Source organism: Pteropus vampyrus, unplaced genomic scaffold (assembly GCF_000151845.1).
Source record: "Pteropus vampyrus isolate Shadow unplaced genomic scaffold, Pvam_2.0 Scaffold493, whole genome shotgun sequence".
NCBI lineage: Eukaryota > Metazoa > Chordata > Mammalia > Chiroptera > Pteropodidae > Pteropus > Pteropus vampyrus.
The window spans coordinates 329,595-348,796 of NW_011889274.1; the positions used below are offsets into that span (position 1 = coordinate 329,595).

General features: G+C 46.1%; 1 protein-coding gene across 3 annotated transcripts; it reads right to left on the reverse strand.

Moving 5' to 3' along the window:
• Positions 1 to 335: 335 nt before the first annotated feature.
• AVIL (advillin) lies at positions 336 to 19,200 on the reverse strand. Of its 3 annotated transcripts, none has more exons than XM_023524759.1 (20): positions 18,370 to 19,200; positions 16,047 to 16,396; positions 14,537 to 14,611; positions 13,690 to 13,886; positions 12,157 to 12,265; positions 11,954 to 12,064; positions 11,450 to 11,652; positions 10,906 to 10,984; positions 10,684 to 10,782; positions 9,864 to 10,017; positions 9,665 to 9,765; positions 9,040 to 9,177; positions 8,779 to 8,937; positions 7,962 to 8,003; positions 6,324 to 6,469; positions 6,076 to 6,220; positions 4,147 to 4,335; positions 3,437 to 3,505; positions 2,423 to 2,539; positions 336 to 946 (listed from the first exon to the last, which is right to left on the reverse strand). In XM_023524759.1, exons 2-20 carry the CDS (start codon positions 16,224 to 16,226, stop codon positions 833 to 835), a joined length of 2,427 nt encoding a protein of 808 aa, XP_023380527.1. In that variant the 5' UTR covers positions 16,227 to 16,396; positions 18,370 to 19,200; the 3' UTR covers positions 336 to 832. The 3 variants fall into 3 exon arrangements, with proteins under 3 accessions (XP_023380527.1, XP_023380526.1, XP_011381200.1); XM_023524758.1 differs by having other exon boundaries at positions 7,824 to 8,003; XM_011382898.2 differs by lacking the exon at positions 18,370 to 19,200 and having other exon boundaries at positions 7,824 to 8,003; positions 16,047 to 16,955.
• Between the last annotated feature and the right edge of the window lie 2 nt (positions 19,201 to 19,202).

Genomic DNA, 19,202 nt, shown 5'->3' on the forward strand with positions numbered 1-19,202 from the left:
AAATGTGGTTCATTTGTTGATGTCTGTAGTATGCTCTGAAGGCTCTCTGCAGTGGTATACACACTGGTCTGGCCTCATTACTGAAATTAATAACACATGGCCCTGTTTCTCTTTTGGATAATGGGGTGTGGATGGGTGCGGATTGAGGTTTCCTGGACAGCTGTAAGGCAGATTTTGGCATTCTTGTGCCAGAAACAGGAATTACAGTGCTTCAGTTATCCAGAGAGCTCGCTCAGCAGTGTCTCTTTACTTCCCTGGTACTGGGATATTTCTCCTAATATAACATCAAATAATTACTGTAACAAGCAAACCCACAATACTGAAAAGAACTCTCATTTGCTCATACAGGTATCTTTATTTGAAAGGGAAAAAAGCTAGGCACATACAGATCTGGGCATTTGGATTTTGGCTTTGGGGTATACATGTGATTAAATTCAGTGATTTGTGGGTTAAATAGGTTTTGGATATACTGATTTTAAAATTTAAAACAAACTTAGGTCCTTGCCTTAATATTAAACATTTTAAACTTAGTGGGTTTTTTCGTTCTCTTATTTTTGACTTCTCCAGATTCATGTAGTTTTAGTACTTTCTGCTGAGGCTTTAGCTAGAAGGCCACAAGAATCAAAAAGTGGGTAGTTAATATTTTAGGTATATAACAACTGAGCAATTCAAGGGTGAGAAAAATGGAGAACATGCTGTGATTTGCAGACCCTTTTTAATCTAAATTAAGTAGCTGGATGTTAGGCAACAATTGATAGATAAATTCTTTCTTGATATTGGCACTGCCTGCTCTCTTCTGTGGTCTTTCAATAGGCGTATATACTTTCTTGCCTTAAAAGAGTCCCTTTTCTTTCTTCATTTGGAGCTGTTTCCAGCCAGGCAGAGCAGCAAATTGCCCTCTTGTGATGCCAAACACAGAAATAAAGTCCTGTTCAGTGAGGTAATTCTGAGAGAGAAAACACAATTTCCAGTTAGAAGGAAGACATGGCATCTACCAACACCAACAGAGTTTGGGAGAATGGGGCCAAGAGAAGTAGGTCCTTGAAAGGGAAGTAGAATGAATTTTCAGAAAGTCTGTAATAGACTTAAGTTATTCACTGGAGAATTCTTCAGGTTGTAGAGTCCCATCTTGGCCCATGGAAGAACTGAGAGGATTCACTGCTCTCACAGTTCCATCTGGCACTAGTTTCTTGCCAAAAGAACAAGAAATAGGCTATATATTACATATGAATTCTAGACAGGTTTGGCTAAATTGAGAACTAAATCAAATGATGGTTCCTTGCTTTATGCCCTTTTCTGCCATTTTAATCCAGACATTTTCAAATACAAAATCAGATGGATCTTGTTGAGAGCATAAAATTTTCCTAACATTTATTTATTGATACTTAATGAATATTTTCTTTCCAAGTAAAATGACTGAGATATGGCCTCCATTTTCAAGAAAGTTGTAGTTCAGATACTTAAGAGTTGGTTAGATAAGACATTGGAAAATCCAGAGACCCCTTCCCAAATCAGATCCTTCAAGGCGAAAATAAATTAATTCATTCAACATGAATATGTTGATTCATTCAACCAAAACTTAAGAAGTGCCTACTATCTGCCAGGCACTGTTTTAGGTGCTGAAAAGCTGAGAATGTGATGATGAACAAGACAGACAAGGTCCTTGCTCTTGAGGGTATTACTAGAGGGGGAACTAGACAATAAACAAGTATAAGGGGACTGGAGGGGGTGCAGGAAGCAGTGTTAGGGCCATCAGGGAAGGCCTTCCTGGAGAGGTGACATTGGAGCTGAGACCTAAATAATGAGAAGGAATTGGCTCTGTAATGATCTGGGAGAATGATTTTTCAGGCAGGAGCAATAGCAAGTGTAAAGGCTCAGAGGCTGAACTGAGCATGTTCGAGGAACAGAAGAGCAGCCACTGGCTGAAGGGGGCTAAGCAAAGAGGGTAGTGGTATGTGAGATGAAATCAGACAGAGAGGTAGGGGTCAGATTGGATAGGGCCTTGCAGGCTGTGGAAAGGACTTTGGATTCTTCACCAAGTGCAGTGGGAAGCCATTCAAGGTGTTTTAAATAGAAGTGTCATCTGTTTTAAAAGCCCATTTGTTGTTATGTGGGGAACAGGTCGTAGGGAACAGAGGTGGAAACCAGTTGAAGGACTATTGCAGTAGTCCACGATGGCTGGACCGGACTGGCAGCAGAGAGATGGAGAGAAGTGGACAGAAGCTAGCTCATAGATTGATGTGGGAGGTGAGAAGAAAGAATCAAGAAAGGAGCCTTGAGTTTTTAGCTTGAGCTACTGGGTAGCTCAAACATCTGTTGAGTGCTTAACAATGTTCCGGAACTGTCCTAGGCCATATACTGAGATGGGTGCTTTACTCATGGAGAGCTCCACTTACATCAGACAGTTCCTCCAGCTACTCACCTCCTTTTTGGCAGGGTCCACATCCTCAGGCAGCTCTTGATTCTGGTTTTTCAACAGAACTTCTATAGGGTAATATTTTGGCTCAGAATTCAGGGAGAGGGTTGTGTTCCTCATGTCCTAGGTAAGATGACAACACAGACACAGGATAAAAGACTGTTTGTGTTTGTGCAATTGAAGTTCTGTATGTATAATATTTAAGATTTTGGTTTATACCCTTCACCCTTTTAGAACAATGGTCCCCAAACCTGGCTGCATGTCAGAATCTAAAATATTCAGCTTTTGGAGGCCTTCTTGGGAAAGCTGATCTAGTAAGTCTAAGGTAAATCCTGTGTAGCTGGTTTGGCATAAATGCTGTCCTTAAATCTCATTTAAATATTGTGATCACATCCCTTCTCTTGGCACTTTTATTTAGGCTCTACATTTCCAGCCCTTAAATGACTTCAAATTGAAGTCATACTTTTCCTAAATACATTCTAAAGATGCTACATCACCATTAGCTTTGGAATCTTGAGTTTGTACAGCACAAAGGACAAAATTGCCTGATGGTTTGGACCACCTGGTGCCATGTGCTCATCCTGATTTTAACTTGCTTTTGGATTCTTGGCCAGAGGCTCCACTTCTTTTAGCCATTAAAATAGGGGTAATGGCCTGAGTTTCTGTGGACTCTACTATCGGAAACTGATAAACATATCATTTAGGTTAGAAGCTTATTATTTCTGAAAAATGCTGCCAGTAAATTTAATCCACCCTGAGTGACAGAGTTGAATAATAAAATTACTTTTTGTTTTTGTTAGTCTTTTTTTAAGACAGCAAGTTCCTTCTAAATTTTGGAAGGCAGTAAAATAAGGAACTTGACTCAGACTTGCTTTTCTACTGATTAAAACAATCTTCGTATCAGAAAAGACCACTAGAATAAGAAGGACATAATGGGGTTTCGCCCATGTGGCATCTGTAACATTTGCTGTTTCTCTCTGGCTCTGGTCGACTGTGTTACTGCTCCTCCAAGAAACGCACAGCAGTGATTCTCGTGATTGCAGCAGCGTCTCCCAGCTCTTCTTTTAACTGTTCATATGATTTCCCTGCCTGAAAAGAAGAGAGAAAAAACACAGGATGAGGTGCTGCACATAGCAGAGGGCCATCTCCGGCCTTGTCTGTGCCCTCGAGAGAAGCAAAAAAGCCAGGGACTCAGCAGATATTTCGGGAATGAGCAAAAATGAAAATCCCCCCCTTCTGGGCCCATGCAGGATTGGAAAGTATGTAAACATGATCTGCATTCTTTGCTGGCGGTCCCTCAATCTTCTATATAAGACTTAAGACAGAGCAAATTGACTAGGAGTTGGAAAACCTAGCTTCTCCTAATGGTTAATTGTGACTTTAGACAAATAATTTCCCTTCTAAGCTTCCTCCTTTATAACATGGGAAACAAAGTTTACCCTAGCTATCAGAATGGTTGTAAAGCTCAAAAAGATGATGTGTGTGGATATACTTTCTAAACATTATTACTTCTCCGTGCTGCTTATTCCTGAGACAAGCTGTGAATTCTTTAACCTGACTTCATGCTGTGGTGGGTGGGAAAGAGAAGAAAAGTAAGTAGGGAGGGGAGAGGACTGGGGGGCATGTGGTCCTGGGTTTACTTAGCCCTCGAGTACCCCTCCTTCCCACTGAGCTATTAATGCTGATGTCCCTGGCAGTAAGAATGTCTGCCCCATCCACCCTGTTCTTACGCTCCAAATGCGAGAGTCCCAGGCCAAGAACCAGCCTGTGAAGGTGGGAGGCTCGAACCCCTGTTTAATAATCAGGATCGGTGTGTCAGCGTCTCGGCCACTCGGATGAGTGTGCAGGTACTCCTGGGCGGTAGCTAGAGCACTTTCCTTCTCTGTGACATTGGCCTCAGCCCCAATCCACAAGAACACCTGTTGTGGTAGAGATTGAATGTTTGTTAATTCTCTCATACCAGAGACTAAGCGGTAGGTCATAAGCACTGCCCGATTTTCCCCCTCAGCAATTCACAGCCTCAGCAAAAAAAAGCTTTACTCAATATCATCTTGATTTGTGATTTTAATAGCCATGTGTTTCTCCCATATCTACACCTCCAGTCCTGAGCTCTCTGAACTTCAGCTTCCTGAATCCAACTTCATGTAAAACACCTCCTCTTGGCTGTCTTTAAGCACCTCAAATCTAACACCCCCAAAATGTAGCTCTTCTTTTCTAAACTTGTGTCTGTGTCTCCATTCTTGATGAATGGCATCCACCCCATCGTTCCTAAGGCAGTAACCTGGGAGTCATCCTAGATGCCCCTCATGTCCAGTGATGTCACCAAGGCCAGCCAGTTTACTTCCTATGCATTTTGACAAATCTGTCACCATCTCTCCATCCCTACTCCATCCCTCTATCCCTAGTCCACTGTTCCTATGTGGGCCTGTAGCAGCTCCTACTGGACTATTAACAATAGCCTACTGAGCAACCTCCCAGTATAATCTTCTTTTGTTCTCACCTGCATCCCTCCTCTCCTACACTTGCTGGAGTGCTCTATCTAAAGCAATGGTCGCCAACCTTTTTGGCTCCAGGGACTGGTGCTCCTATGAGAATCTAATGCCCGATGATTTGAGGTGGAGCTGAGGCGGTGATGCGAACACTGGGGAGTGGCTACAAATACAGATGAAGCTTTACTCGCTCACCCACTGCTCTCTTCCTGCCGTGCAGCCCAGTTCCTAATAGGCCACGGACCGCTATGGACCCTGATCTAAAGCACAGTCTGACCTTGTCACTCACCTATTTAAATTTTAGTAGCTCTCCAGGATAAATTTCAAACTTCTTGACGTGGTAGGTAAGGTCCATATCCATTTCTTCTGCTCCATCTCTATGATGTTCTTTAACTCTCTATTTTATGCTCTGATAATATTATTTATAGTTTCCTGTATACTCGACTCTTTCATGGCTTGCCTTTTACTTGTGCTATTTCCTTTGCCTGGAATGCCCTCTTTACCTGATTAATGCCTACTTATCCTTTGAGATTTAGTCTGGGAGCCATCTCCTCCAGGAAGTTGTCTCTGAGCCCCTAAACCATGTGAGTGCCCCTAATTGTGCTCCCATGGCACCACATATATATCTCCATCATAGTAAAATGATGTTTCTATGTCTTGTCCCCACCCTACCTTCCATTAGCCTGTAAAGTCTGAGAGCAGGATGGGCCTTTTCACCTAGGTGACACCACACCTAGCACGGTGACTAGAACAGAGGAGGTGCTGAGTATTTTTTCTGAGCCAAATTGAAGAAAATGGGATATCACAGAGGAGCTGCTTTGATGATACCCCTTTCTCACCCCTTCATTCCCTAAAAGACCCATATCTCTCAGTGTGGAGTCTGCCGCTATTGATCCCAAGGGAAAGAAATACATGGTGATAGGATGGCCTGATTTTCCTGGAGCAAGGGGGGAAAATTCCCAGGAAGATGAGTTTTAAACAACAATCTCTTCTCTCTAATCCTGGCAAAAAACAGGCTCTTTCCTTGGTCACCATTAACAATTGCTTGATTGACTTGGGGATGGTCCAGGGCTACCCTGGGTTAATCCTGGCGGGGGAGGTACTACACAAAAATAACTGAAACTATGAGGATCTTTGTCATTTGTTCCAAGCACTCTGGCTATGTCTTACCTGGTCCCAGGTATCCAGGAGCATCACATCACCTGGGTTCAGGTCATCCTGGGTGAAATCTGTGATCTCAGTGACAATGAATTGGCCAGTCTTATTGGAACATTCAAAGAGACGGGACTGGACATCTAGGATTTCCTGCTGTAGTCTGCAATACATTTAGAGGAACTGAGCTGCTTAGAAATCATGTGCAGTTCACAAACCTGTGAGGCAGGGGGAGCCAAAAGGAGGGGATGCTGTTAGTCCCATACCTTTTGTCATTGGCATAGGGAGTTTTCCCTCCCAGTAAGTCCCAGAACTCTGTTGGCTCCTGGCCCTCAGCCACAGCATCCTCGGTGCCATTGCAGAGAAGCCTGGCCAGCTCCTTAGCCATTGCCCGTTCATCCCCACTAGACCCCTGCAGGTACGGTGAGGAGAACACATGTTAGTCACACATGAACACATTGATGTGGAAAAAAACCTTGAGACCAATAACTCAGTGTAGCCAGGATCAGCTTCTCAGCCATGGTACCTCAGGACAGGGAGAGATAGGTGTGTGTTTGTGCTGGGAAGGGGTGAGGGGAGGAAAACACGGGTGGCAAAGAACAGGACTAGACTCTGAAATGCACAATGGATGTTAACAGGAGTCACTTTTGTTTTTGCTTCAGTTGGAATTTTAGCAGCTACTTTTGATTTTTTTTTTTTTTTAAGAAAATTTAAACTTATTTTTACAATTAAATACAGGATTATTCACTCTTTTGGGCATATATTTCTATGAGTCTTGACAAATGCATAGAATCATATTACCACTTCCACAACAAAGAATCAGAACATTACCTTGACCCTTTGAGGTCAAACCCTTCTGAATCCTTAATCTCTGGCAACTACTACCCTCTTCTGCATCATGATAGTTTTGCCTTTTCCAGAAGGTCATAAATGGAATCATACACTATGTAGCCTTTGAGTCTGCTTCTTTCACTTAGTGTAATGCACTGGAGAGTCACCCTTTTTGTATCAACAGCTTGTCCTTTGTGTTGCTGAGTGGTATTCCATGGTATGGATGTACCACTGCTCGTTTATCCATTCTCCAGCTGAGTTGCTTCCAGTCGGTGCTTATGAATAAAGGTGCTATAAACATTCATGTACATGTTTTTGTGTGAAGATAGTTTATTTCACATGGGTAAATACCCAGGGGTGGGATTGCTGGATCATATGGTAAGTGTATGTTTTATAAGAAACTGTCCAATTGATTTTCAAAGGCCGTATTTGTATTCCCACCAGCAATATGTGAGAGTTCCTGTTGCCCTGCATCCTCATCTGCACTTAATAGGTGTGTAGTGGTATCTCATTAGGTTCTCATTTGCATTTCCCTAATGACTAATGATGTTGAGCACCTTTTCCTGTTCAATTCTCTTTTGTAAAACAATTTCGGTACTTTTTAATTCAGATGCAATCTGAATTGACAAAATCACATTTTTAGTGTTCTTGTTCAGTGGTAATGCCTGTCCTATTACAATCCACCAAACTGGTGTGGAAAGATCGACTTATTCAGCCTCCATCCATTTATTTATGAAGTTTATGGAGTGTCTCCTGGATGTGAGCAGTGCTGTCATTGACTTTATAATTGGAGGCCTAAATCATGGGAAATGTGGGCGGTCCTTTTGAAGATCTTTTAGGAAAAAGGCTCCTCTTTTTGTGGACTGCTCCAGCCTACCCTTTAGTTCTTTTGCCCTTGCTGACAAGAGGGTGGGCACAAGGCCTAACCATCCTACCTTGCCATACCACAGGTAGTGCTCTGTTTGGGTCTGCAGCAGAAAGACATCATTGGAGTTTAAGGAGGAGGTGAAGGCTGGAACCTCCACTGCTTTAGTGTTTGATTTGTCATTTCCTTGAATCTGGAAGAGCCTTACCGGAGGATCGGGTTCGGCATTTCCCTTCCTGGAAGTCCCACCCTAGAGAGAAGGAGAAGACCATAGTCTAGATCTAAGGTGCACCATGTGAGCAGAGCACTGGGCTAGCTGTTGTGGGGAACATGGATGTACTTGTCACTGTCTTTGCCCTTGAGGAGCTTGTAGGCTTACTGGGAGAGGTGAGTTGAGTTGGAGTTATGATACCAATAATGTAAGCTTTCATTCTGAGACCTCTGCTAAATGCCAGGCTCTGTGGCTACTGCCTTATCTACATCATTTCATTGATCATCCAAGTAACCCTGTGAAGTAGTATTATGATCCCACAGTACAGATGGGGAAACAGGCTAAGAAACCCAGTTAATAAATGGCAAGACTAGGACGTGACCACAGACTTGTGTGTATCAAGCATGTGACATTGCACATTTTTGGCAATGCTTCAGCCAGGGTCTCATGGAAGAAGTAGGACTTGAATTTGAAAGGGCACATTCGATGGCGGGGTGGACAGGGAATGATACAGCACGTGTGAGGTCTAGTGAAGAGACACACCTAACCAGAGTGGAGTGTGTAGGTTAGGGAGCTGAGGGTAATGCACATTCACAGGTAATATGGGTCAGGTTATGGAAGTTGTTGAACATGAATTAGGCAGTGGTTTGGACTTGAAGCCCTGGGCAGTTGGTATTCACTTCAGTATCTTAGATTAACCCCCTCTTGACAATGTCTACCCTGCTTCCCATTCCTCTCCTCCAGTGTAGCCTCTGCTGGCTTGTTAGTTCTGAGCATTCCTGCTTATGGTGTAACTTTATCTGATGGTTCTCACCTCAAAGATAACCAGCTTTCCTTTGAAGATGGCCATGAAGTGGCGTGGCTCCTTCCCCATGATCACCCGAACCTGCACAGGGGCCCCATCAAACTGCTGATCCACCTCCACCGCCTGGTATGCAGAGGCTGTTAGCTCGTCCTGTGAGGCATGGCGGCCCTGCAATAGTGACAGGAGGGATGAGACCCTGCTACCCCTGCCCCAGCTCAGTGGCCAGAGGAAGCATCATCTTTCAAAGCTGAGAGCCTGCTCCAGGCCTACCTGCCAGATGTACAGGATGTAATGCAGCTTCCCGTAAACCTCATATGTGTAGAGAACCAGATAGCAGTCTCCCCCATAAAAGAAGCCATACCACTGATGCTCCACGGGGACCAGCTCTAGGTTTTCAATTCTCCAGACCTGGGCACAGAGGAGACACAATTCCCCAGAGATCAGAATCCTATTTGAAGAGACAGCTGCCTGAAGGGAATGGCCATGCTTAGCAGTGAATCCCCACAGGTAAGGCGCTAACGTCTGTCTACTTGAAGTCCCCCTGTCCCTCGCTGCTGCTTTCTCAGTGGTGAGGGCTCATCGCATTTGCATAATTTGAATCTGGAGAAGAACTGGATGTCTCTGGTTAGGCGCCTCCCCACCACAGCTCAGAGAGGATTTGAATAGATCTGCCAGATAAGTAATTGACAGCTCACTGAGGTATCTGCCTTTCACTTCCCCAAGAAACTGAGGGAAAACTGCAGACTTGGACTCCAATTAGAGAATACTTCTGAGGTGCCAGAGGTGAAAAGGAAAGCAAAACAGACCCAGAATCACCTGCCTCCTCCTCTACCACAGAAGAGCCAGGAGGGCCAGTGCTGTCTGCCTGCCCTGAGATGTGAATCATTAGATTTACCTCAATTTTTCCGTTGCCATCATCGACCATTCTTTCCTGGGCAGCTACCTCTGGTTTAGTATGTAGCAGAGTCACATCAAATTTATCCTGGACAACTTTAGCTGAAGAGAAGGGTTTGAGAGAAGCCAAGTTCGTGAAAAGCATCTGTGTCTGCCCGTCTAGAGTCCAAGCAGTGAGAAGACAATTAGGGCAGTCTTACCGATTTTACCAATGCTGAACGTTTTCCCCAGGCCCGTGGTCTGCTCCTTCACTGACCACTTCTGGAATAGCTGCTTAAACATGGCTGACTCAGCACCATCATTGACGGTCTCCACGTTGGTGCTGCTGGCGTAGCCCTTCATCTTGATAAAATTCTGCAGACACCCCCATCCCCAAAAGGCAGGTCAATCGAGGAATGTACTGGGTTCTTTGCTTGGCTGGCGATTCACCCCTTTGAAGCCAGTTGGTAGGATTGCTCTCTTCTGGGAGTCAGGGTTGAATTCTAACTTATTCTGTCTAGGAATCAAGTTACCTTCCTCAAGGAAAGGGTTGAGCAGAACATTTTGGCATCTCTTTATTGATAATTACTATTTTTTTTAATGTGTGCACAAGATCCTCTGTACTCTGCTCTTTCAGTACTCACGTACTCTACTGACTGTATCACATTCATTTGCCCATTTATTGCTTTGTAAGTGCATTCTGATTGGTTCATCTGCCTGGGTCTGCACGATATCATAAGCTCCTTGAGGACAGGGCCATTAACCTTGATAAGTGATATCCATCCCCTTCAGTAATAACAGCCACCTTTTATTGAGCCAGTGTACTGTTCTGAGTGCTTTACAAATGTTATTTAATCCTTACAACAACCCCAGGAGATGGTATCAAACCTGGATTTGAATCCCAATTTGTCTGTCTGACTTGGAAGTCCATGTTTATAACTGTGATGTTACATGCTCACGTGCCTGGTATGGCTTTCTGAGCACACCTGAAGTGTTTTGGACAGAATTTTTTGGACAGTATTGTACATCTGTAGCTCCTACCAGGGCCTTAGACATGGCCATCTGTTTCTCAACCTTTGTGGCTCCTCTTCCTTTCCACACATAGATCTTGGTCCCACTTTGGTCCAGGATGTAGCAGTCCTGAAGCAATCAGGGATAAAAGTGGTTACTGCTGCTCAAGACCATGGTAAGGCCTTTCCCCAGGGTCTGCCCCCGAAGCCAGGCCTGGCCACCTTAAACCACGCCTACCCACATTCTACTTACATCGTGGTTCAGCAAGTCCTGGACCAGAGGCCTTGTTGCTACCTCTGTGACCGCCAGCTGCCCGGCTGAGTCTGAGACACTGGAGAAGGGGAGTGGTTAGTTTGTGCCTTCTCTCCTACAAAGCATCTTGTTGTCATTTGATATTTTCCTGGCTTTGTTTTAGTATGGAGTTTCTGAGTAGAATTTGACTTCTTATGATAGGTGTAGCTTGAATGCAGACGGGATGCTGAGGACTCTGTTCTCTAGAGGAGATTTTGTGACTCTCTCTCCAAACGTTATCCTGTCCACATTCCTGGGACAGGCATGTATAGACCCGAGTAAAGGAATGGTCTTTTAGAGACCAAGAAGAGTTGTTGACAACAGATGGCAGCTGCCTCCCTGAGTGGGGATCACCAAGATCCTTCTAAAAACCGCTTTAGAAAAAGACTAAAAGCCAGATGCCAGCACCCAAAACAAGGAGCCAAGCAGGAGTGCTTAGTTTTCTAGGGGATACCTTCCCTCCACCCACCCCAACTTCAACCAGCCACCAGGTTTAACTACTCACTGATACAACATGATATTTGATTTCTGCTGCTGATCTATGATCTCATCGGGGACAGCAGGCTTGATAATGGAGCGTCGGCCGAGGGTGTCCTGAAGGACCTTCATCAGTGCCAGGCTTGCTGCCTCCTTGTCTCCCTCGATCACTCCTATTTCAGCACGGCCCCCTCGCTCTCTGTCCCGAATATCCTTTGCCAGAAGCATAGCCTGTCAAAGAAGCCCATGGAAGCACTCAGCTCCTCTGGGCCCCCTTTCTGCCTGATGGCTTTGGGAGGAGCAGCCTGGACTCCAGACACAGTCATTCTGATGCTGAGGAGCTCAGGGGTGAGTCACAGAGTCAGGTACTTGGCCTCTTTCTAAAAGAGATTCTGCTCCAAGGTAGGGGTCCGGCTTGAATCTCAGAAAAGAGCCAGTGAGGAAGGAAGAAGAAAAAAGCACCTGATTGAGCCAAGTCCCATGACCAGGCCCGAGGGAGAGAAGTGAGTGACAAGAATGGGAAGAGCCGTACCTTTAGGCGCTCCCCACTGTTGCTCTCTGGCCCATTCCATTGGATGATGACCTTCCCAAGGTCCAGCAAGAAGACATCTCCTCGGTTAAAACTGTCCCAGCTCATTTCCACCTGCAGATGAGAGGTAGACATTGTTCAGGAGGAATTCTTAGGTACCAAGTAGAGAGGCCTTGGGCCCAGGACAGACAATGGGCAGGACTTACCTCAGTGGCCCTGATGTTTCTCTTTCCTTTCACATGTAATAACCTCTTCACATCATAGGTGTTGGTCTCCACATGCTTCATCCCAGAGGCCACACCCCCCTTCTTGTAGCTGAGAGAACATCCATTCAGTTATTTATTGAGCACTTGCTATGTGTCGGGTATGGGGGAGACAGTGGTGAATTACACAGATGCAATCTCTGCCCATATGGGTGACGACAGTAAATAAGGTAAATCCAGATGGTGGTAACCGCTGCCACAGAAGTAGACATAGCGATAGACTTTCTGACAGAGTGGTCAGGGCAGCTTTCTCAGAAGAGACATTCAGCTGAGACATTAAGAGGAATAGGAACTAACACCCAGAGAACTAGTGCTCCTAACAGAGGGAACATGAGTGATAAAGACTCCACAGTGCTGAAAGAGCTTGTTTTGTTCTAGAAATTGTGTGAATCAGTGTGTGACGGGGAGAGGGGCACAAGTCAGGCAGTAGCAGGAGCGTGAATGACATCATGGCCTTAAGACTCACCCACTGCAGAAATCAGTTCTCCCACCCCTTTGCACTCACCCCAACCTAGCCTGCATCCCAGGCGGCCTGCACAGGAAGGGCATGCAGAGAGCCACCCTGAAGCAAAGGGGCAGGTCCTCAGTCAGTGGAGACTGTTGATCTGCGCGCGAAACTGGCTTTGGACCAGCCTCAGAATTCTTGAGCTCGTTGGAATTTCTTTTTGTTTTCAATCTTGAGTGCAAAGTTTTGAGTTAATGAGACTCCTCAGTTTATGGAACAGTATCATTGGCCTTTATCAGACCCCTCTCTTGTTTTAAGTATTTATATTCCCTTTTATCTGCATACTCCACTCCCAGTCTCCTCCCCGCCATAGGTCACCATTCTAACAGTTTAACATCTATCTTTTTATTTTCATTCTGGTAACACGTGTCCTGTTGTTTTGCATGCATATATATTTTTTTAAACAGAAATTGGCATTCTGTTACATACCTCAGTGCTGTTTCTTACTGTGTTCACTAAACATCATGTTTTTAAGCTCTGTCTGCCTATTAGGTGTGTATCTAATTCGTTGTTTCCAGCTGCTGCATCATACTCTTTGGTGTCATGGAGTATTTTTCCTGTCCAGTCTCCCAGTGACGGGTATTCTACATTGACTGCAGCTTCCCTCCACCCCTAATGATACTTCTGCGAACATTCTGGTTCATGTGCCCTTATGGAACTGGAGAATTCCTTTGAGTTATACACTTAGAAGTGGGTTTTGCCTCAGTGGCAGCAGATTATTCTCCGGAGTGCTGTACCAGTCCTCCCTCCCACCAGCAGGGCACAAGGGCTCTCATTTCCCCACAGCCTCCCCAACACTTGGTACCACCCAGCTCTCTAATTTGCGCTACTCTGGTAGGCACAAATGATAGCTTTGTTTTGATTTGCATTTCTCTGATTACTTTCTTCATATATTTATTGCCCCTTTGGGTTTTCTCTGAGATAAACTGCCACTTATGTCCTTGCTCTATATGTCTTGTGTAAGGACTCACATGATGCCCTGCTTGAAGTAGCCGCGAAAGGTGTCAGACTCATGGTACTGGACCTCTCGGTGCTGCACAGGGCTACCCCCCAGGTAGTCATCCAGCTGTGTAGTGTAGATGGCTGCGCAGCTCTGCTCGTCCTGGGAGGAGTCCTTCCCGATCCAGAAGTGGATGTCCTGGGACAGGAGACTGCCCACTCTCCGTGTCTGGGATGTAGCCAGAGAAGTCAGGTCAGGGGTCGGCTTACCTCCCGTTTGCTGCTGGCCTTTCTGGCGTGGGAAGAATGCAGCGTACAGTGGCTTATGTCTTGCCCTTGGCAGGCTCTGAGCCTCTCCCTGTGCAAACCTGCTGTGCGGCTCAAGGTCTGGCAGCCCTGATTCCTCCCCACATTTGGGCAAAGTTGATAGCTTATTGTTCCCCAAATAAATGGAGACCAAAAGGGACCTTTTCTGAGTTGAAGTGCAGACTTACCTTGCTGATCTGTGTGTCTGTGTGGCTCTGTCGGCACCGTTTACGTGGAATAGTTTCCACAACCAAAATGAGTACTTTGAGGCCAGATATGGCCTGTATTTATCTGGTGTTCCTCAACACCACTTTAATCTGGGGTCTGGGCCCCTGGGGGGAGAAGTGCTGCGTGTGCGCTACTCACTCAGGTTTAGACTGATGGCCCCACCCCCACCCTCTGATGCAATATGTAAAAACCTGGCCTAAGAATGGCCTTTGATAGTCAAACTGGAGGCCTGTTCTGTATAATGCAAGATAGATACCAGGAACCTGAGTAGCATCATCAGCAGATCTTTCAGTAGAGCCCGGCTCTCAGGGGAGAAGCTTGTGGGAATGGGGGGATGGCGCTCACCGAGAGGATGATGTAGCAGTCACCCTCATAGAAGTTGCCATGGGCATTCAGGGGCACCAGTGCCAGCTCCATTTTCTGGAAGGACAAAGGGTATGTATAGGCTGTATTCCCTCCTCCCCATTGCTGCTCCCCAGCCTCCCTCTACTCTGAATTATTTGGCACAGGCTGCAAGGAAGAGGTAGGGGAGATGTCCCCACTGGTCTTATAGGGTGTGGCTGTGAATTGCAAGATGGCCACCCTGTCTTCTGAGCTTGGCTTGCATGGCCCCAGCCTGAACCTGGGTGCCTGCCCTCACCCCACCCTCCTCTCTACTGCCAGCCTGTCTGTCCTGTCCTGCTGCACTGTGAGGAGTCTTGAGAGCCACTTCCCTTGCAGGAAAAAGAGTTCGATATAGGCTATCAAGTAAAACCTCTTCTGAGCAGCTGCACCAGTGCCTCCAACACCGTTCCCCAACTCTGACCGCTCAGTGCTGGCCAAGGACTGAAAGAACAGAAGGCTGGGATTCTGTGGGACTATGGGAGGTGTGGTGGTGAGTGCCAGCAGTGCACAGGGCTCCAAGCCCGGTGTCCCATATTTGGAGTATGGATGGGGGCCCTTATCTGTCACATGCATGTCTGGCTTATCCTAGGAGGGCTATTAATATGGCTTCAGATGTGGATTTTCATCGCTTCCTCCAAGTGAGGTAAACTTGCAGTCATACTTTGTATGTATTCTATGTAAAATGTATGTGTTAAACATCTAATAGTACCTATTGGTTTTTAAATCAACTAGGGGCCTTAAACCAGTGGAAGTGGCCTGGGCCTCTCATAAGCTCTAAGCCACTTGTTAGAGGCTGTGACTTCCCCTTCCTAACGGAGGATAGTGGAATACGGCATCACCTCTGGGTTTTATGCAGCAGGCACTCATTGGGCTCAGAGGAGGGATGTGGGGGTAAGGAGCAGGTCCTCACATCAGGTAGGTAGGGCTGCCCAGGCTAGGGCCATTCCAAGCTACAGACTGCTGGAGCTCAAGGTCAGCCAGAGGGTCTCAAGCCCAGGTGGGAGAAGGAATGAGCTGTGCCCCAATCTGTGTAGTGCCTTCAAACCTCCCCTCTACTTTGCAGGAGCCAGAGCACCCTGTGGAAGACAGGTTCCATTTTTTCTGACAGAAGTAGCCAGGTGTATCAGTCTCCAGGGTGCACCCCGGCCCCACCCATCTCTTTAGGGCATTTACTAGAAGTGCAGACTCACTGAGCAGATGGCTGGATAAAGGGCAAGCCTGTTTTTGCTTGGAACCCTGTTCTCTAAGGCTAAGAACATTTCCTTCACCTGGCATCCACCTGCTTTGAGCACCCAGGAGGGGTCAAGAGTAGGAAAATGTGCACTTTGATGCTGCCTCTCACTGTTGCCAAACCACAGGCAGCAGACAGGATTGCTGGAGGGGTGTCATCTAGCAGACCTGGGTGGCCAGAGTCCACCCCCAGATTCAGGGTGAGGAGGAAGGTGTGTGGTGTGCCTCCAACCCCACTCACCTCTATTCTCCAGGTGATGATCCCAGGGTCATTGCCCACAGCCCTGAAGGCGCTGCTCAGAGACATGGCTCGTCTTCTAGGGACTGAAACATCACAGAGCAAGCAGGGAGATGATGCCTCTCCCAGCAGGCATCCATCCAGCTTTCCTCCTAAGTCACTTCCCAATTTCTTGTCAGCCATCCTGCCATGTCCTTCTGGTGCATCCTTGTGCTATTTCACAGTCATGGGGGGAATGACCTGTCCAAGTTCGCATCGTTAGCCTGGCTGGTCTGGGGATCTCCACCTGGAAGTTCTGCCTCTCACTTGCCACTTCTCTCATTAAGAGTTCTGGTAACAGCCACGATTATTTACTGAAGGGGTGATAAATATGTTAAGCCCTGTGTTGGTAATTTGTTATCTCATTTAATTCTAAGCTGAGCATATTTTATCTTACATTGTAGGAAAACTGAGATTCAGAGAGGTTACATTATTTGCCCAGAATCACATAGTAGAATGAAATCCATAACCGATTTTAAAACCTGTGCTTTTAGTCACTTTGATATATTGTAATCCTTCCTAAGCTTACCTAAATTCAGCGGTACCTGGGGAGAAAAGCTTGTCAGAATAAATATTTCTAAACTGGGACATTTTTCCTCACTCTCACCCCTTCCAAATCTTCTCAGGTCCTCTCCACAGTCAACTCTTTGACCTTCTCTTTGGGCTTTTACATTCCAGACTTTTCCGCTTAAGTAAACTATTCTAAAACTCAGCCCATCTGTCCTGCTTTTGTTTTATGACTAATATATTCCTTGTACCTCACAGAAGAAAAGGGAAAGTAAAATGGCAGGGCTGTGCCTGGGACAAAGAGTGCAGGTGCCAACAGGGGAAGGTGGGCATGGCCTGATCTGCCAGTGGACAGATGCTCTCCTTGCCCCGCCCACCCAGGCCCCCCACCCATACCCCCTTCACACCCAGACCCTGCTTCCCCAGACCCTCCCACACACACTAAGGGGCCTGTGTTTGGCCTTAAGTGTTGCTGTGTCTGGCCTTTGGTGGGGAGAGGAAGTGGTAAAGAGAAGTCTGTGTGGATCTCTAGTTGAGGTATTATCTATTGACTGTTATCAAGCACCTACACACATCCATGGTCGCATAGGGGCTTTATATAATTAAAATGCCTACCTGATTCTTGCTCTCAAGGAGCTTGCAATCTGATAATACATATGACTGATGAATGCTCCCAAGAGGCAAAGGAAAAAGCCAGGCTTGATGGATCTACGTGGGATGAAAGCCCACCCAGAGAGGACTGCGTGGAGCTTTGCTGTTTGGAAGCATATTGTGCTCATTAAGAGGCACAAGTCTGGCCATTCTGTCCTTGAGCCTTGGTGGATGAAGCCAGGTTTAGAGAATATGCGCCATTATCTAGTATGGACCTTGGCAAAAACATAAAAACAAACTCCCTTTGTCTACTGCTAAGGCAGGACTAAAGCAGAGCAGTGATGCGGAGCAGCCAGTGTTTGAGGATTGAATTTGATAACTTGCGCCGCCCCACCCTGTGCTGCTCAGAGCTGCCAGGAAATATTTGTTAAGGTTTTCTTCAGACCCTTGATTTTAGTCATTAAAGGTAAATGCTGTGACCCAACTAGGGGAAGGGGACAAGGGCCAATGAATTCATTCCTTGAAGATAAAGAAGTGCCAACCTGGTAAAAACCAAACCGTCATTAATTAGGACTGTGTCTCAGAGGCCAAAAGCAGTCCCATTTCTCAGCAGGGACTGAGCAATCGGGAAGGAGGTCATTGGGCCAGGGTCCCCCAAATGCACGAGAAGACATGCTCAAAGAAAAGACTTCCTGGCACACTGGAACACCCAGAAAAATGTCAATTCCATCGGTGACATCAAATTCCCCCCGAACTCTGTCGCTTCCTTCTTCAAGTCCCTATTAATTGAGCACCCTTTGAGATCACTGCAGAAACCCCAGGGGCAGGGTGCAGTTTTGATACAAGTTAAAAGTCAGTGGCCCTTAATTCTGAGACATCTGTATGAATGGACCTCAGAGGAAGTTGGTTTTAACTTCTGCCTCGTCTCATATGATCTTTCTTAGATAGGTGAAAGGGGTCTTTTCCATCTTTCCCAGTGTTTAAAATGTGCCCTATCTGTTCAGTGGCCTATGAAAAGGGCCTAGACTTGGCAACAGGAAGTTTGCAAAACTGATCACAAACCTCTGGTTCAACCCTTTAAAAGTCTCATGCAAGAAGACAAAGCCAGGGAAATCTCAATCTCCTCCTTTCTTTCCTGTTCAGTAAGATAGCTTTACTGATGTGTACCCATAAACCAAAGAGACCTTACCTTGCCTTCTCTCTCACCGTCTTCCCAGTTTGCTGGTGAGTAAGCAGCAGTATTGAAGAACCACCCCAAAGCAGGAGGATCCAGGTCCTGCTGCCTGAGCTTAGCAATGGCTGCACAGACACACTGGGTTATATTTGCTTGAGTTTGCATCCTAACCACATTTTCCTAGTCCTGGCCAATCACAGCCAACCTAGCCTTGGGCTTGACTTATTCAAACCAGACGGAAAGCTTGATCTCTGTCCCTATTCAAAGCAGCAAAAACAAGAGCAGACTTTTAAAGGCTTCTTTTAACTCTAGCTCCACGCCCTGATCTAATTGATTTTTAAAAAGTGCACAGCCCATCAATAATGCAGGAAAGAGGCTGGGAGGATATGAAATTTGCCATATTGTAGATTTAGATGCATTATGCTGATGACAGGAGGCAGGGGCCGGAGCTGCCTGTCCAGTGCCTGGCATGTCCAGGCTGGTGAGCGCCTCCCTGAGAAGCTTCTGGGCATTTCTTGGAGAAGTCTAGGAGAGGGGCCAAGAGTGTGTTATTACATCATCCTGTTTTGCTCCTTGGGGTCATACATCGGTCCAATCAATATTTGAGTGCCTACCATGTGCCAGGAACAATGCTGGGCTCCCAGTTTCATGGATCCTGATTTGGGAACATCTGTAAGGGGCACAGAAGAATGAAGACTCCAAGTCCCCTGGAGCTGCTGGTTCATCCCCAGGAGTCAATAGGACACCAAGCATATGCTTATTAAGCACCTGGATGGCAACGGAGTTGGTTCCATTGAGGGCCAGGAAGCTAATGTAGCTTACAGAGACGTCCTGTATCTGTAACCCTG

Excerpts from the sequence above, each read along its gene's own strand:
- AVIL (XM_023524758.1), bottom strand. The coding sequence starts at position 16,226 with ATGGCTGACAAGAAATTGGGAAGTGACTTAGGAGGAAAGCTGGATGGA. Across the intron at positions 12,065-12,156 it reads GAAACATCAGGGCCACTGAG|GTGGAAATGAGCTGGGACAG; the intron begins GTAAGTCCTGCC and ends TCTCATCTGCAG. Across the intron at positions 4,336-6,075 it reads TCCTGGATACCTGGGACCAG|GTGTTCTTGTGGATTGGGGC; the intron begins GTAAGACATAGC and ends CTACCACAACAG.